General features: G+C 39.8%; 1 protein-coding gene across 4 annotated transcripts in view; it reads right to left on the bottom strand.

Moving 5' to 3' along the window:
- Positions 1-489: 489 nt before the first annotated feature.
- The window catches only part of USF3 (upstream transcription factor family member 3), a 50,828-nt gene continuing 23,736 nt past the window's right edge, over positions 490-27,581 (bottom strand). Inside the window, exons 2-7 of one of the 4 annotated variants that reach the window (XM_057696466.1) lie at positions 26,769-26,893; positions 25,284-25,348; positions 23,918-23,946; positions 21,740-21,822; positions 15,085-15,181; positions 490-12,391 (exon numbers count right to left, since the gene is read on the bottom strand). In XM_057696466.1, the coding sequence (XP_057552449.1) occupies positions 5,946-12,391; positions 15,085-15,181; positions 21,740-21,822; positions 23,918-23,946; positions 25,284-25,330 (6,702 nt within the window). In that variant the 5' untranslated portion in view covers positions 25,331-25,348; positions 26,769-26,893 and the 3' untranslated portion in view covers positions 490-5,945. Of the gene's footprint in view, positions 12,392-15,084; positions 15,182-21,739; positions 21,823-23,917; positions 23,947-25,283; positions 25,349-26,768; positions 26,894-27,581 lie in introns of those variants that run through there. The other 3 variants (XM_057696467.1, XM_057696468.1, XM_057696469.1) reach the window with 3 other exon arrangements.

The raw sequence follows: 27,581 nt of genomic DNA, 5'->3' as shown, positions 1-27,581 counted from the left end.
CCTGTTTTTTCCCCTCAAACTTCATGCTTGTGAGATGTGACAAGCTGATGTGGGTAGTTGTAATGAAAGACCTAATTCTTGTCCCAAAGTTTTGTGCTTCTGTTCCTGCCACTACAAATACACAGGATGAGCATTTAAACTGAATCATCTCTCAATTCTCTCCAGATCTGAAATTCTACTTTTTACAATAGGTGTAGAGGTGTACAGTTTTCTCCAAAAATACAATGTGGACCATAACTGTGATTTATGTGAGGTTGACTCTTTGATCAGAAACACAATCCCCATGGGAAATGTGTCATGGTATCATTTTCAGACATTTTGGCAAAATTTAAAGATCACTTGAATATGAAAGCTCAGTATGCAAGACAAATCATTTTAATACCAGGTTCGAAGTGGCATATGCAATGATGAGAAAAGACAGAATGCACAATGCAAAAATGCAAAGTTTATTTTCTTAAATAAAATACTATATTCATATCTATACAAATAATTATTACAACCATTAAAATGTTACATTTACCAATAAAAATTTCAAAACTTTAAACAAGAGCATGGTTCAGAATATTCACACCCTAATACAATGCATTTGTAAAAAGATGTCAAAATAAACGGGACCTATTCTTATTTACAACCGTAGGACAATCCTGACCGTATTATACATATCTGCTCTGGATCCCATTACAAAACAAATTCGTTCCCATTAGAATTATAAACCAGGTGATTTACAGTAATAGGACACAGTGCACAGCACACGTTGCTGGCGTGGGAATAGATACAAATATTACATACACTATTGAAAGCACTACAGTTAGGTTTTTTTCTGGTGACTGCCCTAGAGTAAGCGTCTCACCCAGTGTACCTATAAATAATTTGTGAAGGTAACTATGTTCTCAGATTTTCCCACCCACTTTTACTGAAATGAATATATGTGTATATATATGTGTATGTATAAAACTCCTGTTGAACGTGGAAGCAAATCTTTTCTTCACAGTAACACAACTGCAGCATTTTAAGCAACACTGTCTGGTCCCTTTCTTCTTGGAAGATCAACAGTTCAGCTCCCCCTAAAGGTTACCAACATAGTCAAATCCAGTGCCTCAGTGACCTCACAGATGAAAAACAGTTTTAAGACGTAGGGATGGGGGAACAGAGGTCCAGAAAAGTGAAGAGGGGACTGACATGGAGTAAACTTTAAGTTCCTATGACATATTATGGTGTATAGCTGTACACACAACTGAGAAAAAAAATTTAATGATCATCTTTTTTAAAAGTGAAGAGTTGTCTTCTGTGTCTCATGAAATCCCTAGTGACAGATTATGCAGTCATCGAAAATAACACCAATTTGGATATTATCCCCAATATTTTCAACCCAGGTTGGCTCATATTTATGAAGCATCTGAACATGTGCACACGCCAGAAAAAGATTACAGTTGACGGGGTTTGTGCAAATCTAGAAATAAGAATGCTGAATGGCTACCACACACAAGCTCTGAGTTTAAAAGGAGTCTTGCGTCTAACTAGTAAGTTTTTTACAAGATCGGCATTAAAGATGGCTCAGAGAATGATAAGGCAACAAGTGAGAAACATCAGCTGTACTTGTCATCTAGGTGTTTGACTACACAGCATGTACCATCCCGGCCGGTCCTTTGCTGGAACAGAGGAGTGAGTGAGCAGTGTGTTCCAATGGCTGGTCCTAGGACCAGAGGCACAGTTGCAGGTAAAGTGCAGTCTCAGGGTAGCGGCATGCGGGCTCCACTAGAAGCTCTGTGTCCAAGAAAGTCCTCAACGCTTCTTCCCAGAACATCTGGATTGCCTCGATCTGAACTTGATGTTCCCCACAGACTCTAGCAGAAATACTCTTAGGCTCATGCAGGAAGTGTAGAATGCAGGGAGAATATGGTTAAGTAAAAAAAGGACTCTTTCCTGTTGAACTCTGGAGGAAGGAGAAATGGCATCATTCAGCCAAAAAGGTATCAGAGAAGAAACTAACTTCTGGCTTTTAATTTGCATAAAGGTATCATAAAATCATCACATTATTATGGCCCTCTGGAAGTACACAGCCATAGGTGATTATCTCCAGGCAAAGGCAGATTTAGAGACAGTAGAATTAGAACAATGACTTCCAGGTTCCTAAGGATATCAACCCAAAGCTGTCTGATTTTGGTACCACCTTTGCCCTTTCTTTACTCCTCCATGGGGAAAAAAACCCAAGCTCTCCAAAACAAGGAACAGAACTATATGGCACATTAAATATTTTCAATCAATCTTGAACTACTTTGTTTCGAGAAATTCTCGTTGCCCCTTAATAGGAGATACAATGGTTTCCAAAGCCAGGCATTTGGCAACCACTGATTTGGGAGTATGAGTCCCTGCCACACACTGATCCAACAGACACTGGACCCAATAAATGTTTCAAGGCAGAGGAGTAATCATCCTGCTAAGGAAATGACCAGATTCCCTGCCACCTGTTTAACATGGAGCAGATGGAAGAAAATAAGAGCCTAGGTACTTATGTATCAAAGGAAGGATAAAGCTAAGAAGATAAATATTAGTGAGTCGATACCCTTTCTCAAATTTCAAAAACTTCACTCCCATTAAAATATATTTCTACATTTTTTGGAGTATAAATGTCAGCCTCTCCATGAAATGGCTAATCTTAGAAGGCAAGAGCAAGGCAAATGAATTACCTTTAAAATGTTTAAATAACTTTGTAGATTAAGAAGCCTGATTTTTAAAAGTTGATGCTCAATGCAGTTCACCCTGATATGTAACCGGAAATCGCTGAAAAAAACATTCCCTCCTCGTTCTTCTCTTCCCACAGTTTCGATACATTACATTTTATAAAGCATGATCACTCTGGAATTCGCACTCCTTACTTAGAAAAAGGGTGCCAATCTCTGGTACACCCCAAAGGTCTTACAATAAAAACAAAAATAAACTTCCTGGAGCAGTATAAAACATCCTGAAACAAACTGTATGTACCAAAAAAGAAATAACATCAAAGTTGATTTCTTTTATCCATGATTGACACATTAGAAGTTTTCACACGATGAGAAATCTGAAAATTTTCACCTCATCAGAAGATACTGTGTTAAATGTTTACAGGAATCAACCACTTTCTGAAACTGATTCTATGTGATCAATAACACTACAAGAGAGAAATGATCTAATCAGTGACTCTCACTTATGACTCAAACATAAGTTAGTGTATTTCTAGAAATTACACATTTATCTGTGGAACTGGTTTTACACTTTATAGCAAGCCATGAATAACATTAAATTTACTGTAACCAAAATTGACTATGTTCTCTGCCATTCCTTTGCCAAAAATTATATCCAGAGATCATCAGATACTAAATAATAAATTTCCTCCCCCAAATCACGTAGCTCTAATTATCAAATACTTAATACTGATGGTAAATCTCATATACTCGTGCTTATAAATCAAGTAAGATTACTGTGTTCTGAACACTTTCAGAATTGAGTTTGTGTATAAAATGATCTCTTACATATATACACGTCTGTAAGATAATTAGAGCTACATGTAAGCAGGGAACAATTATTTGCAGATGGTCATATCTTTCCTCAGATGGTCAAATGAGCCTTACTTAGGGATAGAGACTCTTTTGGGATCAAAGTGTTATATGCCTGGAATGAAAGCTCTGAGGAATGTAAATGCTATCTCTGAACAGAACTGAGCAGAAAAATACCATCAAGGCAACAGAGAAATATCCGCAAGTACCAGGCTTGGGGCCTTTCCACTGAATGTTCAAATAGAGCTTTTCCTTAGTCTGTTACCTTAGTTTCAATTCTAACAGTCCCCAGTCCTATAGATCTCAGTAGCCACTGTGGGTGGGGGGGTGTGGTGTGTGTGTGTGTGTGTGTGTGTGTGTGTGGCAGGAGGAGGAGAGGGAGACAGAGAGAGAAAGACAAGGTGAGCAAGAGAGAGGGAGGGAGGGAGAATAAATAGGCGAGCACACTGAAAACAGTCCTTGAAATTAGTAGATTGGACCTTTCAAGTACAAAGAAAAACTCGAACGTTAAAGCTTAAAACTCAGTTAATTTTTTTTTAAGTCATAAACCTCACATATTTTTTCTCTATTAGCTACTGTGTTCATCTGTTGTCTTGTTTAAGTAACTTATTCGCGATGCTCTCCTATTCCTCCCCTCCGAGTACTTTGAACAGAGAAAATACAGACATTTTTCTTGTTTTCAATATTTTTTTGCCTCCAGGAGGCTGCCTCAGCTGGCAGCGGGAGGAGACAGGAAAGTTTGGTGAGAGCAGTTGAAGAGGCACAGGTGACCCTTTTGCTGAGTCTTCAGTAGAGGTATTCACTGGAGTTAACTGCTCTAACCAAGCCTTAGGAGGCTTTGTTTTTTAAGGAGAAAAAACATGCTGGTCCGTGGGTTCACTTTGTTAACAGAGCAGACAGAAGAGTTTATATCTCCCACTCCATCCCATTTTTGGCAGAACATAACAACAACAAAACATAATGGGCTTGAGAATGTGAGTACATACAACCATTTTCTGAATTTTTAATAAAGTTTTCAAAATTCAGTACATGAATTTTGAATATATATTTTTAAAATTCATTATTAACTTCACTGGGGCTTTTAAAAAACTGTACATCAAGTTCTTCTACACTTCAGCAGGTCCCAGGTCCCAATTCCCCATTTTCAGATGGCAGGCCTATTTTTAAAGAGCCAGTTTAGACCTTAAAATCTATGTTCGAGTACATACACACTCACACACATGGACATATACAAAGAATTTTTTTGAAGCACCATTTCACATCTACCATCAGCAAAAATAATGAACAAATTCATCTTCTCGTAATTCTATGAAGGGTAATAATGCAATATACAATGCCATCTTTTAAATATAAATATCAATAATGAAAATACTGACAGAGCTTAAGACTCTGTTCAGAACTATTTAAAAAGTAAGGCTCAAATAACTGTGTAGATTACAAACACGCTATTTACTAATCAGGCCCTAATGATTAAACAAATGTAAAAGAACTTATTTCAAGATCAAATAAATAGAAGAGAGAATTCTACAACAAAACTCAATGAATGAAACAATCTTTAACTGAACACATGCAAGATTCCACAAGACAACTGCTTTCATCTTTATGGCCTGATGCAAAATGCAAGTACAAAATGGAGAACACCTATGTACTTTGCTTTTTAGCTTTCCACTTTTAAGGCTACTTGTTTAAGGAAGACCTTTGCTTTACAGGATCTTGGCACATTAAAGGATAACATGGCTCCTAAATTTGGAGAACAAGACATGACATTCAGATAATTTATGAATTGTTATAATTAAGAAGACTCTACCTAAACCAAACCTTGGGTATAAAGGTTGACTAAACAACTCATTTGTTTGCTAACTGCTTGACTTGCATCATGGACATTCATTCTACATTAATTCAACACCTGCCGTGGGTAAGAAACCGTTCTAGATGCTGACACTGGCCAGCATTTGGTTATGAGCCATTGAGTTATGTCGAACTGTCTGTATTTTTGGAGAGCAAATCCAATTATCTCAACTATCTATTTTACAAATTATCAACAATCAAGTTTAAAATCTAGGTTCTTTCCTACTACCCAGGACAAAGCAAGATGATCACCCCCAACTTCCAGCCGATTAATATCTAGGGAATATCGGATTACAGATCAAACTTGAAGATGTAAATCTGCTTGGGAAATTTAAAAAGCACACCATGCAATTAAAAATAAAAGATAATTTGTTTTTGACAACCCAGTACTTGCCTCATCTCTGACATGGCTTCCCTACATTCAGAAGATAACTGACAACTGATTACACAAATACAAGGAGATACACACACAATCTTTCTCTTCCTGTGCACGTATGTGTGAATACACACACACACATACATTTGTAATCTCACCCGTTACATTTATGTTTAGTCAATCGGTATTTAAACAGCTGAACTGCAATCATGACCTAAAATATGGCTTATGTTGTGGGCAGGTCTGTTTGAGGACTGCTTGGAAGAGTCTGAGGCAGAGGAGTTGGCTATTGTAAGCAAAGGTGACATTGCTGAGCCGTCAGGAAGAGCGGTAGCTATTTCTGGAAACAAAGATGTCATATTAAAATTGGATAAGTGAGAGTTGGTCATGTGCATTGGGGGCATATCAGGGAGAAGAGGAAAACTTGGCTGAGCAAAACCAACAGGTCTGGGAGGAGATAAAATTGATCCAAATCGGTTATTCAAACTTCCACCGTTCACCTTCTCTGTGCTAGGATTTGAGAACATTTGATTAGAAAAATATGGGATTGAAATATCATTGGACAGTGTAGGATGAGCAGGAGAGTATGGGGGATAGAAGGAGGGGAGAGTATTTTGGGGATCTACAGGGATGAGGGCTGGAGTTCGAGTGGCACTAGGCTGAGTAACCTGTGGAATGAAAGAAGTATTAGCATTTATTGGTGGATTCATGCCACCCTCGGGAATAAAAGGAAAACCAAAATTTTGTGATAATGTATGCTGGTCAGGCGCTGAATTATCATTAGGTACTTGTGGGCTATCCGGCATGAAACGCACAATACTTCCTCTCTTTTCTGTAGTGGGCTGTTGGCGTCCGAGAATCATACTGCCAGTAGTAGACAGAGGAAGGTGGGGAAGACTTGGATCAAAGACATTGCTATGTCTTTGGTTTCCAGAGCGATTTCTTTCAGGTTGACGAATTTTGGAACCGCTGCTGTCTTGCAAGGGATGCCTTGATCGCTGGGGAACTGAAGAATTAGTTTGACGTACAGGAGGCCCTTGGTCAGCATTTCCGTGAGACACAGGTGGATGCGGCAAAGCTGGCCTTGCAACCCCGTGTATGTTGGTTGTGACTGGAGGGTTCATGTGGCCCTTGGTCCCATGACTGTCAGTAATCCTCATGGGATTGGACTTCTGTACAGAAACATTGGGACTTGTGTTTCGACCTTGAATATCTCCTGAGGAAGATGAACTCGAAAAAGGAATATTCAAGGTGCTGTTCCTGGTGTTAATTGCGCCCAGGGACATGTCACAACTCTCCCTATTCTGACCCTCGCTCTCCCTCCTAATGTGGACACTTTCATGAGCTGGGGGACAATTATATTCGATTGCAGAGGAGGGACCACACTGTGTATTCCTCTGATGTTCTGAGAGTGATCTCTGGCTCCCAATGACCTGATCACCCAGGTGAGGGGCAAGTAAACTCTGCATAAAACTTTGGTGACATGTGTTTTCACTGTCCCTTGGTGGGATAGCATTTCCTGTTGGGATGCCCTGAACTGGTGGATAAGGTAATCTCTTCTGGCGGTCGATTGGTGGTGGACCAGGGTTTTGACTGATTCGAAAAGCCTGGGACTGCATACTCCTCAAGGATGATACAGGGTTACCTATTTCATTATTTCTTGAAGATTGTACTTCAAAATTACTCTGGGGCTGCTGACCAGCTCCGCTTGGCTTAAATGTCTGACAGTCAGAAAGGCGGATATCTGAGGCAACGGTATGGTCAACACGACCCTGCATATTATGAATGGCCAAACTCTTATTTCTGGGAACATCAAGGTAGCTTCTCATTTCAAGCTGATCTGAAACTCTGGAACCCTGAATCGATATACCCATTCTCTGCTCCGAATTAGAAGATGTCTTTCCAATGAGTGCCTCTGCAGAGTAACTTGAAACTCTATTTCTCTCCGGCCTGTGTGGAGTACAGGTCATGTCCGAAGGTCTCGTCACAATACTCGGCTGGGACACCATCTGCTGCTCTATGCCTCTCGATGTCAAAAGCCTCTGCATTGGATTATGCCCAGATACGTGTTCAGAAGAAACCCCCGAACCTTGCTGCCGGCTTCCCACCTCCTGCTGGTGCATAATATCTTGACTGAGATGGTTCTGGGGATGGTTATGGTGGCTCCGGCTTGTGGAAGGGTTTTCACAACTCTTCTCCGGCTGGGAGCTTCCAAAGTGTTGCTGCATCTGTTGCTGCATCTGCGGGTGGTGGGGGTGTGGCTGACCGCTCTTGGGTCGGGACTGGTCAGTTCCGTGGTGCTTGGGTTGCAAAGAAAGCTGAGAGGCCGGTGTGCCCTGAACGAGATTCCTCTTTTTCTGCATCTGGACTTCCTGTTGCAGGCTTCTCTGTTGGTGGACGTTGTGGGGCTGAGAGTGGACAGAGGTCTCCGCGTGAGGGATGTGATGCTGCAGTTGATATAAGTGATGCCTCTCTCGTAACTGCCCTGCTTGCTGCTGCTGCTGCTTCAAGTAGAGGTGGTTACTATGCAGGTGAGGCACCCCTTGAGCTGGAACATGCTGCTGCAGGGCCTGCAGATGTTGGCTGGCCTGGGTTTGCTGCTGCTCCGCAACGGGAGGCTGTGAACTGCACTGAACCTCCGTTTGCCTCAGCGCAGGGGCCACAAAGTTGTTACTAGGTGGAAATAATCGTGTAAGGCCGTCTCCATGTGCTGGGTTGCTAACAGGCACAACTGAGTTTGAAGAGTTGGGAGGGACCTGACCCACCATCATCTGAGTTTGATCGGAAATGCCGTCTGGAGTTCGGCTCATCAGGGACAGACCTTCAAGCCGGAGGGGCGCTGGCTGACAATGCTTTTGACGTTTAGCTGAAGACAGTAAAAGGTCATCTTGGACAGCACGCTTAGCGGAGTCTTTACGGCTTTCGTGACTTGGCTTTAAGAGTGGCTCTTGAACCTGTGGATTTGGTATGGTCCCAGCCATAGTACTTAGCTGTTCTTGGGAGTAGTCGGTCATCAGGGATGCTCCAGGAGGCTGACTGCCATAGGAGCTAGATGACACCGTCAGATTAACCGTTGCAGGAACAGCTGTTTGCTCTGAAGTTTGGGATAAACCAGTGCAGCTGACCAGAGGATGGCTGGTGCTGCTCTGATGGATAAGATTATTCACACTTAAACTGGTGATGCTTGGTGGCTGAGAAGTTGAAACCTGTAAAGAGGCATTTGATGCTTTCATTCCTATAGAACAACTTGGTTTCTCGAGGGGCCTATCCACAGTTGCTTCAATTGAATCCTGAGAATTAAATTCATTTGGTGTTGCTTCTGCCTGTACTGGGCCATTCTCTTTAGGTATCTGTGTTTTGAAAGGCTGGTCTCCCTCTAAAGAGGATGCTTCAGAAGGCTTCGAAGGAACTTCCCTTATATCAGCCTGGGTGCCAGCTCTTCCCTTCTCAAGGTTCTCCTGGTCAAAAATAGCCCTTGCTGCAAGGGCAACTATATCAGTTTGCTCTACAAAGGTACAGCTGTCACACGTACTAGTCGTTGCATTGCTGGTGACATCCTCTCTAGTTGTTTCAGGAAGCATGGATGCAACTGAGAAACTACGACTACTGCCGGAGCTGGTCGACATGGGAGAGTCAGCCTGCCTACTGCTGAGCAAAGAACCATTAATAACCTCCTGATCAGGGATGCAGGAATGATGCTGTCCTGGGTCTCTATCGTCACTGCTCATCAGTAGTAGCTCCTGTTTGGGATGTAAATCAACACTTGAATCAACTATTTTAGAATTTTCTGAAGCAAAGTCAGGATGGTCCACCTGGACTGAAAGAGATGATTTCTGAGGGTCTTTTTCTTTAGCAAGACCAGAGAGCAATGCAGTTAAACCTTGCCCCTTTAAGAGACCTGCAGTTTGCACTGTGTCTGCTGAATCTTGCTCAACCCTGCAAGGTTCAGCAATAACTTCTACCTCCGAAACACAGTCAGTACTTGCAGTGCTCGTGGTAGATGACAAACCAGAAACCTGAGAAACCAACATGTGGGGATCATTCGCAGACGAAATCAACACGTTGGCTGAAGTGCAGGGTTCGGCAGCATCTGGCAATGCCAAACTAGTTGCTGGCTTATCCTGAGATATCTCTCGTTGCAAAATGGGGAGAGAATCTTTGGATTTTGCTGGGGCCACTGTAAAAGGTTCACTTGTTACAGATGCTTGGGAGGATGAGCTAGACTCTTCTGCTGACTTAGATTTGGGTACCGACTCAGGCGTCACTGATTCAGAATTCAGAACATCCAAAGAATGTGAACCAGGGACACTTACACTATTTGCCTGGGACATAGTGACAGATGGTAACACACCAGGGAGGCTGTCCAGAAGTCCATCGTGACATGATGACTCTGTGGTGCCTTCGGTGCTGGGGCAGTCTAACTTACCCACATCTCTGACTGGATTCAGGGTGCAGGTTGCCTTATTAGTGGCTAAGTGTTTCTTGACACTTGGCTTCTTATTCAACCTTTTGGACTTCACGTTAGGCAAACAAGCTACAGTGTTCACGGAGGGAGTAGTCAATAGATTATGAGTACTGGGCCGTGTGGCTGAATTCTCTGCTGCCATGGGAGGTGCTACAGTTGTCGTTAATGAAACACAGTTAGCTGGGGTAGTCTGACTATTTGCAGCAGTTTGAGGATTGGCAGGCTGGCTAACAGACAACTGCACACAGCTTTGCCCAGCCATCTGCGATATGCTTTGATTGAGGCTGGCCAAAGCGCCAAATGTATTCAGGGCAACATTGGTATTTGGATCTTCGCTGGTGGTGGGTTGAATAATTTGCATAGGGGTTTGACTCGTACTTCCTGATGAAGACATCACAGGCTGCAAAGCAAAGAGCTGTCCATTTAAAGAAATGGTTTGAGGCTGCTGTTGGTTTGACATGGTAACAGAAAAAGTTTGTGTTGAATTAGATGCTGATAAAGATGAAGGTCTTGGTAGTATGTGGACAAGGTGCTTTCCTCCAAAAGTCTGTGGGGTGGGAACATTTTGCACTGAGTTGTTAGACCCGATGATGGCACTGGTTCCATTGGCAGGGAGTCGCACAGAACCGGGAGGTGGAGCGGGCAGGAGTGGCAAGCGGTTCTGACTCGCTGCCTGTATGATTACTATCTGTTGACCTACTGTCTGGTTGGGAACCTCTGCCCTCATCACCGTTGGGCATGGCGTGGTGCTGGGTGGCTGGAGAATGATAACGTTTTGATTAGCAGGAGCTGCATTAACAGCCGACCCAACGGGCTGAGCCATCTGAATCACTTGCATTGCTGAATTCAATGGAAGGATACTTTTTGGAGGCTGAGATTTAACGTGTGGCTGGGTGATCAGTGGCTGCATAGGTAAAGATGGACAAGAAGGCAAGGTTACCACTACTTGCTCAACTGGCTGCCCATCTGCTGGAAAGGAATTATTCAAGTTGATGCCTGTGGCCACACGTCTACTGTGGTTGGTTGTGGTGGGGCTAGTACAAGACTCATTTAATACCGGAGTCACAGCAGAAGATGGTGTCTGGCTTAAGGGCTGAATAGTGTTTCCTGCCAGTTGCAAAGTAGTCCACGTTGTCTGCGTGTTTCCAGCTGAGGAAATTCGGGTAAGGCTATTAATGTTTTTCAAATCTGAAGCACTAACAGCTGAAGAAGGCAAAGAACAAGAAAGAGTCCAACCACTGTCCACAGGGTTTGCAGAAAGGGTGCTTACAGGAGTGGTGGTCTTCCCTCCTCCAGGGGCAGATGGGGCTACCACTGCGGTAACACTTGTCAGGTCTGCACCCTTGCTAATGCTCGCTGGACAAGAATCACCTGCAGATCTGGGAGGCTGGGAGCAGACTGTGGTGGTAACGGAAACAACAAAGGTGGTTTGAAAATCACTTCTGCAATCCTGTACACTCAGGCAGGACTTGCTTCCATGGTGTCCTTTAGTGGCAGTTGCTGAGCAGCTGGAGGAGATGCTCGTGGCACAAGGGACCGTTTTCTTCAGTAATTTGGGGCTTTCTTGCCCATTCTTATTTTCAGAAGAATTTTGGTCATTTAGACACGTGTGCAATGAGCAATGCTGGGGTGGTTCCGGCCCAGCAGGAACGGCGATCAGTGAGCCACTGGTGGCACCACGCACACGCGACTCGCTTTCGGAGGTGGAAAGCTCGAGAATATTTTGAGCAGAAATGGTAGCAGGAAGACAAAGAGGAACAGGCTGGTTGGCAGGCAATGCAGAAACCGTGGTCTGATGCCATGGCTTGTTTTCAGAAGGGTAAACTCCAGAAATAGACACGGGAGTCACAAGATTGCAAGTCCTCTGTACTGGCACCACGTTGGCAGTTTGCTTTTGTAAATTATGACCCACATTAAAGGTAATCCCCTGAACAGCTGTGCCCTGGCTGTTTCCACCAGGCTGACTTCCATTGGAATAAACAATGATATTTTTTTGAACCTGGTCACTGGGAATAACAACAGAGACCTTTGAGTTTTTAAGATTTCCTTTCCAGTGGATTGTGGGGTCGTCATATAAACATATGTCATTTGCTTTTAGTAATTCAATATATCGGCCATTTTCTTTTTGAATTTCTTCCAGTTGTTTACGGAGCTTTTTAATTTCTTCAGCTACAATATACAAAATAAAAATGAAAAAAATTACCTCTAAACGTCAGTTTTTACAATAATTTAAGAAAGAGCTGTATACGAAGCTACTGAATTCTAATTTTAGCATTCAAAATACCTCAACTGAGAATCTTCAGCTCTTTTCTATTACAAGTTCTTTCTTCTTTTTAGAATGGTATCTCAAACCTCTATCCCAATCCTTTGAAAACTATATATCTTTACAGGTCAACAATTCAAAGGTCAAAAATTACTCATAATGTGGAAATCTCAAAATTCAAAAATTCAAAATAGGTCAGCCACAAAGGTGAAGCAAAGAAAGACATACGGATATCATGGTAACATGCTAGGAAAAGAACACTGAATAGCAATATAATAGCATTTAAATGCTGCAATAACTCACATTCCTGATGGTGGTAATAGACAGTTGTTGTTTTTTTTTTTGGCCCCACCTCACAGCTTGCAGGATCTCAGTTCCCCGACCAGGGATTGAACCTGGACCATGGCAGTGAAAGCCCAGAATCCTAAGCACTAGGCCACCAGGGAACTCCCGACAGTCTCTTTTATAAAGTTTTAAACTGGTTTCTATTGACCCTTTGAAACAACAGAGACCAAGCAGAACACGAAGGAGTAAAGTGGGAGAGTGCTGAAGAAAGCACCAACAGTGAAACTTGCATTTTCCTTGGCAGGGCCGATGTATGTATGCTACTGAGTAATGAGGATGTCTGTGATGTCCTACACCGTTTTAAAGGAGACAGCCTCACCCATGGATAACTTAGGGGCAGCCTTGGCTGTTGGTATTTATGCTCTGGGACCCTGTACACCCCCACCTGCCCTGCCACAGTGGAAGGTATTCTCCCACACTCCCTCTGCCAAAGGCAGCCGATCCTCAAGGCCAATCCCCTATAAGGGAGCCTGAAATAAAAAGTTCTGTTCCAACAAGGAGGAGCTCAGACTATCAGATTGCTTTTCTCAGATATTTAAACAAAGAGACACAGAAGAAAGATGCCAATGTGCTATGGACATTAGAAATTAAAGGACAATTATCACGGACCAAATAATAAAGAAGATTGTTCTCACTTATCGCACACATTGTATGCCTGGCACTTTTCATTCACTGTCTCATTTAATGATAATAACAAAAACAACAACAGATAACATTCATCAAGCATTTACTATGTGCCACGCTTTACGCTAAATGCTTTATCTCTTTCAATCCTCATAACAACCACGAGATGGGAAGTCCCTTTTTAGATGTAAGAAACAGGTTCAGAGCAGCTATATAATTTGCCTAAAGCCGACCAGATAGATGCTATGATTATCTTCATTTTAAGATAGGGAAACTGAGACGTGAAGACATTAAGCAACTGACCAAAGGTACTGAGTGACCAAAGGAAGCTGAGACTCAAACCCAGGTGGGCCTGACTCCCAAGATCATTACTGTGTCGTATGGACAGTGAGTATGTGGAGGAAGCTGTTGGGAGAAGAAAAGAAGAGAGAGCAGATACAAAAAAGAACCAAAGAAAGGATGATGACAGAGATGACAACACGGTCAGACTTAAGGAGCCTCAGGTGCTGCCTCAACCCCTGGCCTGGCTGTTCAGCTCTTCCTGAACCCCATGCAACTTGTATTTTTTCAAGTTTCCCTTTTCCCTAAGGTAACTGGATGGCCTTAGACGCTGGGCTGTGAAACCAGAAGAGCCCTCATTAGGAATGCCTATACATCACTCTAGCCTTACCATCCCTTCTGTGGGTGCCTCAAAATGGTTACCAAACATTGACTATGTATCTAATTGCCTGACAGCATCATAAAACAGGACCTGGACCTTAAAAGACAGCTGACTGAGGGGTAGGGTAAGTTGTCATCTAACTAAAAGTAAATAAGAATTCAGAATGCCAACCTTCTAGATGTGCTTTCCAACATCCTTCTCACTTCTTACAATAAGCAGAGCCCAGCACTGCCCCCACCTCAGTAAATTCTGAGGTTTCTCTCCTTTTAAAGTGACCTACTGAGTTGTCACAGGAGAGTCTCTCTCTGCTCTTGTCAGAGACATAAATAAAAGACAGTTCAAACTGGCCTACCACTCTGAGCTTTATACTTGCCTAGGGTATTTTTCTTTTCAGCTCTTATAAGGAAACCTTCTCTCCAGTGCAAGTGCGAAAACAAAACTCATCTGAGAGCATAAAAAGTCACCTCTAAAAATCAAATATCATTAAATGATCAGGCAGTCTGATGCACACATTACATGCAATATAAACAATTATGAACTGAATGCTTTGGCCTTTCGAGTTAATTCACAGTTAAGTCTTGGCACAGGCATATCTTTGTCTGTTTCTGAGTTACACTGAGCAGGACTGCCCTGCATCCTCTTATGGGATTCCCCTAGCTGGAAGGTCCAACTGGAGCAAAGGAGATCCAAGATTATTTGTATCATGAGCTAAGCAAACATGAAGTACAAGAAGATTATTAAAATCAAAATTGTGTATGCCTACAAGGATAGAGTCGCTCAAAGAAGGGGGAAAAGAGGTAAACTTTTGAATTTATTTGCAATACTGTTCTCACAGACCCACTGAATGCATGGTCTTCATAATGTTTTGGGGCAAAAAAAGCCTTCTGTATCCTGATATAAGTTGCCCTGTGAAACAAAGGCCTGAACATTGAAAAAACAACAAACAAGTAAGAATCTTAAAATCTTTACCTTGTTCATTATTTCCTCCGTTAAGCAGGAGTTCATCGTTCTGCCTTTTCAGTTCTGTTATGTACTTAAAGGCTTGGTCCAGGATCATATTCTTGCTCTGCCAAAGAAAATCAACCATTTAACAGTTTCACTGAAGTTTAACTTGCCAGAAGAAAGTTAAAGCTTTGGTTTTATCACATATATGTGATACACATCTTTTCAAAATTTAAAACTGGCACCATATTCAAAACTTCTACTGTTCATCTTTCATTTATTAAGTACTTATTGAGGCTCTGTTCTAGGCACTGGGGATGTAATAAACAAAACAGACAAGGTTCCTGACCTTGAGGAATATTATTTATTTATGAGAAATTATTACATATTATATATATTTATACTTATAAATAAAATCAGGTGGTGATAAGCGTTATGAAGAAAAATAAAGGAGGGTACCTTACTCTCTTTTAATCTAGTCACCTCCCCTCCACGCTCCAGGTTTGAGTTTAGATGCATCTTTCTCTAGGAACTCTTCCCTGGGCCTCTCTGTTCTAGCACTCTATATTTTCTTGGCTAAACGGTACAAATTATTCCCCTCTTACGATAATATTTATTGTGTGCTTTATTTCAGATCACAGCATAGCATAACGGATGGGAGTGCCGGCTCCCCCACTTAGCATTTCTGTAACTTGGGAAAGTTATTTAGTCTTTCTAAACCTCAGTTTTTCATTTGTAAAATGGGGATAATAAAAGTGCCTACCTTGAAGGTGTGGAAAGAATTAAAGTCTTTAATATACAGAGATCATATAACACTCTGAGAACACAGTTAGTGGGGTATGGAAAGTGCTTAATAATTGTTAGCTTCTTGTAGCTGCTGTATGTCAGGTCCTATGTTAAGTACTTCCCATGTATTATTTCTTGGACTCAGAACTATATTCTTATTCCTTACTTTTTCAGCTTTATTGAGGTACAATTAACAAATAAAACTGTAAGATATTTTAAAAAATAGTAAAGTATGGTCGGAGAGGCCAGAGAGATGGTAGAGGTTACTCTGTGCTGTGGACTGAATGTTTGTATCCCCTTGCAATTCACGTTGAAGCCCTAATCCCTGATGTGATGGTACTTGAAGGTGGGGCCTTTGGGAGATAATTACATCATGAGGGTACATCCTCATGGATGAGATCACTGCCCTTAGAAGAAAAGACATGAGAGAGGTGATCAATCTCTCTGTCATGTGAGGACACAACCAGGAAGAAAGCCTACATCAGGGACCCAACCAGCTGGCACCTTGATCTTGGACTTCCCAGCCTCCAGAACTTCCCAACTCCAGAATGAGTAATACATTTCTGATGTTTAAGCCATCCAGTCTATGGTAATTTTCTTACAGCAACCCAAACTGACTAAGACACTCTGCTATAATCTATTTTGTATAGGGAGGCTGGGGAAGGCCTCTCTGTAAGATGGTATTTAAGCAAAAATCTGAATGGAGTACAAGAAAGTATGCCCTGTGGATATCTGGAGGAAGAGTACTCAGATAGCAGGATCAGCAAGGACAAAGGCCCTCAGGTGGGGTTGAGTTTGGCATGTTGGAGGAACAGTAAGGAGGTGAGTGAGATTAGAGTCAAGTGTACTGGGAACAGTGGCAGGAGAGAGGCCAGAGAGGACCTTCAAGAGCAGGAAGGATTGTAGATTTTAATGTTATTCTTTACTCTGTCAATGTCAAAGTTCCTGTACTCTTTATTTAAATTTTTAAAATTGAAAACATAACATATGCATATGGCAAAAAATATATATATAAATTGTATGAAGGGATATATAATGAAAAGTACATTCCTTTTGACTTTAGCCCTCCAAACCCCTTTCCAGAGTCAACCACCATAAAGTTATTTATGTATCTTTCCAGAAATATTCTATGCCAATACATGCATTTATATATATATATATATACATACACATCTTTTTTTAAAAAACCCAGATAGAAGGATACTATAAACAGTACAAACAGTATGTTATATGGATGCAACTAGAGATTATCATACTAAGTGAGGTAAGTCAGAAAGAGAAAGAAAAATACCATATGATATCACTTATATGTGGAATCTAAAATAAGGCTCAAATGAACCTATCCACAAAACAGAAACAGACTCACAGACATAGAGATCAGACTTGTGGTTGCCAAGGGGGATGAGGGGGAGGAGAGGGATGGACTGGGAGTTTGGGGTTGGTAGATGCAAACTATTACATTTAGAATGGATAAAGAACAGGGTCCTACTGTATAGCACAGGGAACTATATCCAATCTCCCGGGATAAACCATAATGGAAAAGAATATTAAAAAAAAAAAAAAGAATGTATATATGTATATAACTGAGTCACTTTGCTATACAGCAGAGATTGGCAAAACATGATTAATTAACTATACTTCAATAAAAAATTTTAAGTATGTTGCATTATTTTAATTTTTAAAAATATATCTTGGATGGTATGGTCATTTTAACAATCTTAATTCTTTGAATCCTTGAGCATGGTATATCTTTCCATCTCTTTGTGTCATCTTTAATTTCTTTCATCAGCGTTTTATAATTTTCCAGGTACAGGCCTTTTACCTCCTTTGTCAGATTTGTTCGTAGGTGTTTTATTCTTTTTGATATGACTGTAAATGGGATTGTTTTCTTAATTTCTGTTTCAGATAGTTTGCTGTTAGTGTGTAGAAATGTAACAGATTTCTGTAAATTAATTTGTATCCTGAAACTTTACTAAATTCATTGATGAGCTCTAGTAGTTTCCTGGTGGCATCATTAGGATTTTCTATGACGAGTACCATGTCATCTGCCAACAGTGATAGGTTTACTTCTTCCTTTCCAATTTGGATTTTTAAAATTTGTTTTTCTTATCTGATTTCTATGGCTAGCACTTCCAATACTATGATGAGTAAAGGTGACGAGAGTGGGCATTCTTGTTTTGCTAGAGGAAATGCTTTTAGCTTTTTACCATTAAATATGATGGTAGCTGTGGGCTGTCATATATGCTTTATTGTGCTGAGGTACCTCAGCTTTATTATGCTGAGGTACATTTTCTCTAAACCCACTCTGTTGAGAGTTTTTATCATAAATAGATGCTGAATTTTATTAAAAGCTTTTTCTGCATCTATTGAGATGATCATATGATTTTTATTCTTCAATTTGTTCATATGGTGTAACACACTGATTGCTTTGCAAGTAGTGAATCATCCTTGCATCCCAGGGATAAATCCTTCTTGATCATTGTTTATGATCCTTTTGATGTACTGTTGAATTTGACTTGCTAATATTTTGTTGAGGATTTTTGCAGCTATGTCCATCAGTGATACTGGCCTGGAATTTTTGTGCTCATGGATTGGAAGGATTAATATTGTTAAAATAAGCATATTACCCAAGCCAATCTATAGACTCAATGCAATCCCTATCAAAACACCAATGACATTTTTCACAGAACTAGAACAAACAATTTCAATATTTGTATGGAAACACAAAAGACCCCAAATAACCAAAACAATTTTGAAAAAGAAGAACAAAGCTGGAGGTATCATGCTCCTCAAGTTATACTACAAAGTTACAGTAATCAATACAGTATGGAACTGGGACTTCCCTGGTGGTCCAGTGGTTAAGAATCTATGCTTCCAATGCAGGGGGTGTGGGTTTGATCCCTGGATCCCACAGGCCATGTGGAGTGGCCAAAAAACAAACAAACAAACAAAAAAGAAAAACAGTATGGTGCTGTCATAAAAACAAACACACAGAGCAATGAAACAGAACAGAGAGCCCAGAAATAAAGCTATGCACTTATGGCCAATTAATCTATGACAAAGGAGGCAAGGATACTTTGGGGAAAAAGGCAATCTCTTCAATAAGTGGTGCTGGGAAAACTGGACAGCTACACATAAAAGAATGAAATTAAAACATTTTCTCACACCATATACAAAAACAAACTCAAAATAGATTAAAGACCTAAATGTAAGACTGAAAACCATACAACTCCTAGAAGAAAGCATAGGCAGAACACTCTTTGACATAAATCATAGTATTATGTTTTTGGATCTGTCTCCTCAGGCAAGGGAAACAATAGCAAAAATAAACAAAAGGGGCTACATCAAACTAAAACTAAGATAGTGTCCTTTCTTAAAGCAAAAGTTGAGACAAAGGCAGAATCTGATAATTCCCACCTACTGCACAGTGAATGAAACTATCAACAAAACAAAAAGGCTGCCTACTGAATGGGAAAAGATATTTGCAAATGATATATTCAATAAGGAGTTAATATCCAAACTATACAAAGAACTCACATAACTAAACATCAAAAAACAAATAACCCAATTAAAAAATGGGCAGAGGACCTCAGTAGACATTTTTCCAAAGAGGAAGTGCAGATGGCCAACAGGCACATGAAAAGATGCTCAACATCATTATCATGAGGGAAATGCAAATTAAAACCACAGTGAGATATCACCTCCCACCTTTCAGAATGTCTACTATCAAAAACACAACAAATAACAAGTGTTGGAGAGGATGTGAAGAAAAGGGAACCTTCATGCATTGTTGGTGAAAATGCAAATTGGTGCAGCCACTATGAAAAACTGTATGGAGATTCCTCAAAAAATTAAAAATAGAATGACCATACAGTCAAGCAATTTCACTCCTGGATATTTATCTGAAGAAAACAAAAACACTAGTTCCAAAAGATATATGCACCCCTATGTTCATTGCTGCATTACTTACAATAGCCAAGATATGGAAGCAACCTAAGTGCCCATCAATAGATGAATGGATAAATAAGAGTGGTATGTGTGTGTGTGTATATCTATATCCATGCTATACTTTCTAAAGGCTGTATTTGTTTTGTTTACCAGTCTATTACCGATAAATATTTCAGCTATGAAAGAGGAATTTCAGTTTTTTTATTCTTCAGCTATTAAAAATGTTGCAATGAATGTTTATGTTCTACCCAGTATGTCTATTATTAAATATCTCCAGTACTTTATCTGATAATGCTCTTTATGCAGGAGTCAGTGATTTAGGGCTTTGGTTCAGCAAGTTACAATTTTGGGTCCCTTAGGCTGGGTCCCAACATAAACCCAATATAACTCAGGAAACACTGTACTTTAGAGAAAGAAACTAAGATAGCGTCCTCTCTTGAAGCAAAAGTTGAGACAAAGGCAGAACCTGATAATGCCCATCTACTGCTTCTCTACTGCAGATGGAGATGGCGATATGCAGCAGTAGTTAAGAAAATCTAAATCACCGAAACTACAGAAAGCCCTTGCACAGCAACGAAGACCCAATGCAGCCAATAAATTCTTAGAAAAGAATAATAAATAAATAAATAAATAAATAAATAAATGTATTAAAAGAAAAAGAAAAACTGAATTGTAAGACCTTGCTGAGGGAGATATTATAGAGAAGTGAACAAACTGATCTGGCCCTCCCCACCAGGAGCCTGGGATTGTTTGGGACCAGGAGGCTCCAGCTACCACAGAAGGTGGGGTGAGGCATGGGGTTAAAATTGAGGGGACAGGTAAAAAGATTCTTCTTTTGCAGTAACAAGAACCACCCCCCCCAACATACACACACACACACACACACACACTCTCTCTCTCTCTCTGTCTCTATGCAGCTGGATGACTTCCCCTCTTCCCCAACCTCAGAAGACAAGTTTATTTTCTGTGAAATTTGAACCAGAAGATTTCAACCTCAGGGATAGTTACTTGGCACAGAAGTGGACAAGATGAGGCTCCTCAGCGAAAACAGAGCAGTAAAGTAAAACCCTGCCTCCTAAAGCATGAGACTCTCCAGAATCCCTTCCCCGTCCCAGCTCCCAGAAAAACGGCAACAAGCCTTATGGTCCTCTTCCCACCATTCCCACTCCTAGGAAGGGCACTGAAGGATCCTTCTTCAGAAAATAAAAATTAATAGCTAATCCCCAAAGAAGAAATCTACAAATAATATTTTTTAGTTCAACAACAACAAGAACAAGAACACTACCTCACTAGTCAATCATTAGACAGTTAGGATCATCAAAACACAAGCCTGTTCAACCAGCTTTTTAATGCCTCCTTCTCAAATAGGAAAAACAGCTAAGTATCATTAAACGTTTAAGGAATGTCTCCAAAAAGAAAGACAAAACATCAAAACAGAGGAGGGGAAAAGGAAATCAGAAGAAACAAAGACAATATGGAAAATAGAAGAAACATTTTAAAAAACCAAAACCCTATTTAATATTCTCAAAGATGAGATGATATTAATATCCACAAAACAAACATGTATTAAAAGAGAAATAAGAAAAAAGACTTGGAAATTAAAAATATGAGAGCTGAAATTAAAAACAGAAGAGTTGAAAGACACCAACCGAGATTGAAAAAGAAGCGTAGAGGGTTCCAGAAGTAAAGTCTCAAAGGAAAAATAAGGAAAGTGGAAATTATATGGCAATTTGACCACGTAGAAACTGCAGTAAGAGACTGTTGGAGGTGTGGAAAGAATTAAAGATAGGTATATAGAAAACTGAGCAAATGAAAAACAATGAGGCAATTATTAACTCTAAAAAAACCATTAACTGCAGGAAACAAAAATAATCATTCTGAGCACAGAAACAACTTAGGGAATTATGTGGTCACAAGCAACTGGTGAAAGTATGAGTGGATTCCTTACCTGTTTCAGCGCAGGGGAGCATGGGATCAGCTCTCCTATTCTATTTATCCCAGCATTGATTTTCTTCTTTCTATGCCGCTCCACTAGATAGAAGAAAAATTCATTTATCAAACCTTACAGTACTACTGCCAAAGTGCTTCACGCTTCCCGGGTAAAAAAGTTTTTAAGTAAAGAAATCCCTAAGAAAGTCTCATCAAACAGTATCTACTGAATACAAATAACTACAATGAGATTTCTAAGAATGGCATATTTTAAATCTCATGTTATGGAAATTGATATAAGCCATAACTTTTATTAGGATTTTAAATAATGGGATCTATAATAATTTAATTCAAATTATAAACACAACTTGCTAATATTACATTACTCTTAGGCCATTATTATATTTCAAGTAATTATTAGAGATTTTAATGATAACTAAATTTCAAGAACCCACTAACTAGTTACGTTACTAGAAAGCTGCTTCTTTATACCAAAAGGGCAAATTGGACCTTTCTAGACAGATTAAAGAACTTTAAAACACCTTTTAGGCTGACTAGAAGGCACTTTTGGAATAGAAACGGCTATTAGTTGTGACTTAAAATAGACAAAAAAAGGCACTGGTTTATTTTTTTTTATGGGGTCTGTGCTGTTCACTTTGGCCCATCTAAGAAGCTGGACAACTGACAACCTAGTTAACCGAGAAGTGTTCCAGTCCTGCATGCTACAACTTTATAGCTGTATGAAAGGAGCAAGAAGATATAAGAGGTGATCTAAATAGTTTCTATAAGACACTGTAAATAGAAAATTAGCCTTTCTGTTCTTTTTCTAAAACCTTCCTTTTAACAAAGGATTTCAGTGCTTCTAAGAGGATGATCTTTCAGACATAGCATAAGTAGGTCTTGTTTTGCAAAATATGTACTTTTTGTTTCATAATCTAGCAGTAAGAACATTCTTTCAATGATATTGATTTACTCTCTCTTAATAAATTACTATCTGGGCATATTTATGGCCCCATGAGACATTTAATTCCAATAAAAAGATTTAGTTCTATGGCCAAAAAAATAAGATTTACTGACATGGCCCCCCAAAACACACAAAGCAATAAAGTATAGCTTCTCTTTCTTCTGAATTCTCTAACAGTGGTATTTGCTGTTATCTAAGAGCATATTTTTTAACATGTGTAGATAAAACAATAATGACCACAACAACATTAAGACTCTATCCGCAGTGATAAAAGGGAATTCAAAGGCAGTAAACTCCCATTCTGGGCAACAGCAGTGTCCCACCAGTGTTCAGCACATCTTTCCACAGAAAAAGATTTCCCCAGGGTCCTTTCCTCAGGGAAGGGAAGACATTATTTATAGAGTAATAGTAATTAACTCTGAAAGACATATTTTTAGATCTGGTTGTAGTCTCTGATGGAAAATAAAATGTTGAAAAATGTACCAAACTGTCAATGTATGCACAATTACTTCTGTAAATGTTTACCTGGCTTTGGCCTATAATTTTCATGTCTGAAATAAAATCAAATTTTTTTCTCTACATTTCTTCTTATAATTGAGGATTCCACAGCTTAAGACTGTTCACATTTCAAGAACCTTTAAGATCACAGCCTTCTGCCCATTTGTTCCCTACTCCTGTAGGCAGCTAGCCCCCTCTAGAATTTCCACACAGACACATACCCTTCACTCTTTTCAGGAGGAGTATATCTGGAATTCCTCTGTGGGTGAAATCACCTAAAACACCAGCTTCAGGGGTACATTAATCCTTAAATTATCTAAATAGACTATGAATCAGAAGATGATAAGCAAGCCATCTTCTTAGGGAGTATTTTGTCAACTAAAAACAAAGTACAAACTATTATGTTTAAAATTAAAAAAGCTACAAGGATATACTGTACAACATAGGGAATACAGCCAATATTTTATAATAATTATAAATGGAGTATAACCTTTAGAAGTTGTGAATCACTATGTCATACATCTGTAATTTATATAAAATTGCACATCAACTATACTTCAATTTAAAAAATGCAAAAAAAACCCCCAAAAAACCCCATACAATAAAGGAACACTTTTCTAAAATGTAATGAAAAATGCTTCTGTGCTTATAACATGAAAACACAATCAACTACAGTATAATTTCATTTTGAATGCAAAAAATGCTAACAAGTAAAATTTAAAGTATTGTTTCTACCTGCATTGTGTGTCTCCCGATTTTTCTTTCTGAAAAAAAAGTATAGATAAAAGGAACATGGAAATAATAGGAAAACATTTTACTTTATGTTTTGAGAAGCATAAAGATTAATTTTATGAATTTGTATCTATTGCATCAAGAAGAAGCCATTTGAAGGAAAATTTTCTCAATAATATATTATGGTATAAAAACCTAACTGCAGATACATCAAAATAAATTTAGAAAGTAACTACAGTTCTCTATTTTCCCATACCCAGAAGTCATTGGCTGGGAAGTAAATTAGTCATTGAAATCTTACCTACTTGAAAAATGTAACTAATGAGCCAGTCAACTCTCAAAGTGATGTGCCAAGTACAGCCGACCTTGAACAACAAGGGTTTGAACTACATGGATCCACTTATACTCGGATTTTCTTCAACAGTGAATACTACAGTACCACGGGACCCGAGGTTAGCTGAACCCATGCATGTGGAACCACGATCATGGAGGTACCATGAATGGGAGGGCTGGCTATACCCCTAAACACCACGTTGTTCAAGGGTCAAGTGCAGGTGATGGCCGATATTTGCTCTGGCGCCTGGCCAGGGGTAGGGGTGAGTGTGTAAAACACACAAGCAACAGTGAAGAAGAACCTTGTAGTCCCTTGGGAGGGAAGCGTGGCAGCCACCAGCACTCATGCACTAACAACTGGCATCTGAGCCATCTTTTGCACTTATGTACCTTAGGTTATCCGAACTCTTAACATTTGCTTAACAGCTAATCTACTAAAAACACCAATTTCCCCTTTTATGTGTAATTACTCAATACACAAACATTCTCTAATAGCTATTTGGTAAGAAAGGAAAATAATGATTTTAATATTTAATAATGGAAGCATTGGCCATGCAATTCTAGGGAGAAACATTACCCAAGATCCTAGAAATTCTGAAAGAGGTATTCTGCAAAGAACCAGAGCTAATATTGTATTGATGTGCATACTGGCATTAATGATTTGCAATGTCACAAAATGTGTATTCAAACTGACTTTAGCCTAACTGAACTTAGTCTCCACCACAAAGACTAATATTGAATGCAAGTAAAAATTTCAGGAGAAAAGCATTTAGCAATAATTAGGTATTATACTATCTTAACTACTGATAGTCATTTTACATCTTACACTGCTAGTAGAATTTAAAGGACAGGTAAATTTTAATTATATACCCCTTTCAGAAAATCTATTTATATTTATCCATACTTATGTTTGAAGAGTAATGGTTTTCTAGGCATCCAAATGAAAGTTCCCTAAAGGACTACCTACTTAGCAAAGAGGGGACTAATTCTGCTTCTTATCTGTCAAAACTATATTATTTTTGGACTGTCTTCATACCTGTGCTGCTTTTTTGTAGGAGTCTCATTCTCTGTCATTTCTGGCATGGTCACAGTGATAGGAACCTAGAAGGCATGGAAAGACACGTCAGAAAGTCTAAAGACATTCTAGTTTAGAGAAAATGATTAACAGCAATTTGGTTTGAATACCAAGATGCTAAAAAATAAAAGTGACATCATGAAAAAGCACTGGATTAGGTGTTGTGGATAAAAAAAAAGTATCAGAATACAGGACCAAAAATATTATATCAAGCAGATGGAGAACATGATGAATGTCAAATGTGAGGTATAGCCAGAAAGCACTTGAGAAGATTGGAGGACAGAAAGATCATTACAGGTTTGGAAATCAAGAAAAGCCTAAAGGGGGTGTAGGTTTGAGCAAGACCTGGAAAGACAGGTAAAACATACTTGAGTTGGGAGAGTATGTTCTTTGTTCATGATACTGTTTGTTCATGATACAAAATTTAAAACAATGGTCCTCCTCTCTGAATACAAAAAAAACACAAAAGTGACAAGTGCACAAATGTATACTATTCCATACACAGAAGCAAGCATTCATTTATTCATTCATTCATTCAATCATTTGCTAGGCTTCTTTCATTTCAAACTACTAGAAGTCTTAAACATTATCACTTGAGAAATATTGAAATCTGAGTTTGAGTATGAAAATTCTATTTATATTTAAAATATCACAATACTAAAGAATACATGCACTATATGGAAACATACCCCTAAGCCCCAAAAGCCTGAAAACAAATACATTAAAATAGTAATCACAGTTATATAAGCCCAGGAATATTATAGGTGATTTCTTTCTCTTCTCTGATTTTCAGAAATTTTGCAATGACAACTTTAATGCTTTTAAATCCCAGAGATTGACAACCTTTCAGAAGAAGTCTGTCAAGTTGGGATACTTGTTCTGATACACCGGAGGAGGCTGCAAGTACAGTTTCCCATTTTCTCTCTGAGAGAAAAAGAAGGCAGCAAGTAAGGAATGGAAGTCAGCATGAGTTTAGAATCTGGTTCTGCCATTTCCTAGCTGTGAGGTTCTGGGCAAGTTATGTAACCTCTTGGAATCTCAGATGTTTCATCTAGATAGTGGATCATAATCATACGATCTAGATCATTGGATTGTTTCAAGGAGGGAATGATGAAATAATACAGGGAGAGGACAACGGTATGGTACCTAGCTGTAGTAAGAATTTAATCAACACTAGCCGTGGATATTAGTGAGGTATTTCAGGCTCAGGCTTTAGGTCTAGAAAGGAGGCGGAAGGGTCCTGGGAGAGAAGTAGTAGATGCAGACAAGGCGCTGACCAAGAAGTACTGACTAAAGCAGCCTGAGGAGGAATGTGTGCTCTAAACCCATTGCCAGCAGCTTATTCCACATCTATGAAGGCCCAGATCAGCCTAAAAGCAAGTTCACATTAGATAACTATAGAAAGACAATGTGGCACACATGAATAAATAAATCAATCCCTGTCACCTTTCTCACCCAAGGGCTTGCAGAATTTCTTCACTTTTGATTCCTGGCTTCCAATGCCTCCCGTTTCTGATCCAAATCTATCATCTTCTACCAGAAGATGGTCTGTAAGTTATGTTTTCTTCTTACTACACAAGAGAAAAATCAGTGAATGTTTATAGGTTTCCATTAGCAGCTTGTAAAACAAGGACTAGCAACCTAGGGCGGGCAGGTAGATTTTTCGTGGTAAACAGGATGATCCTGAATTCTCCCCACCTCTTAAAAGTTAATAAACGTAGTTGCTTTCAAAAGTCACTCCCCAGTGGGTTATGCGTGCTCCACCCCCACAAAGACAGTCGTGCGCCGCCATTGGACAGTCTCCAGGAGGGGATTCTCTCCTTTCTTATGCACGCTCGCTCTCCTGCAGGTTCTCCTTGCCCTCAGCCTGGCTCTTACACTAATTGTCCTCAATTCTAAAATTATCTTCCCTTCAATCTCCTACTTCCCTATTCTCTCTTGTGAGAGCCACTGAAAACTTACTCCAGAACCTTCCACTAAGGCACCAGGAAGACAGCCCTCAGATCTGCGAGTCCTATGTGGCCTTAAAAATGCAAATATGGGGGGAATTCCCTGGTGGTCCAGTGGTTAGGACTTTCACTGCCTTGGGCCTGAGTTCAATCCCTGGTCAGGGAACTAAGATCCCACAAGCCTCACAGCATGGCAATAAACAAAACAAAACAAAAAAAAGGTGGGGGGGGGGGCTTCACCCCAGACAAACGAGAAGTGCTAGGTAGGTAGGGCCCGGGAATCTATTTTCAGCAATGTCTCTGGGTGATT

This window comes from Hippopotamus amphibius, chromosome 10 (assembly GCF_030028045.1).
Source record: "Hippopotamus amphibius kiboko isolate mHipAmp2 chromosome 10, mHipAmp2.hap2, whole genome shotgun sequence".
NCBI lineage: Eukaryota > Metazoa > Chordata > Mammalia > Artiodactyla > Hippopotamidae > Hippopotamus > Hippopotamus amphibius.
The sequence above is the reverse complement of the archived record's forward strand: the minus strand, read 5'-3'. Positions and strand labels throughout refer to the sequence as shown.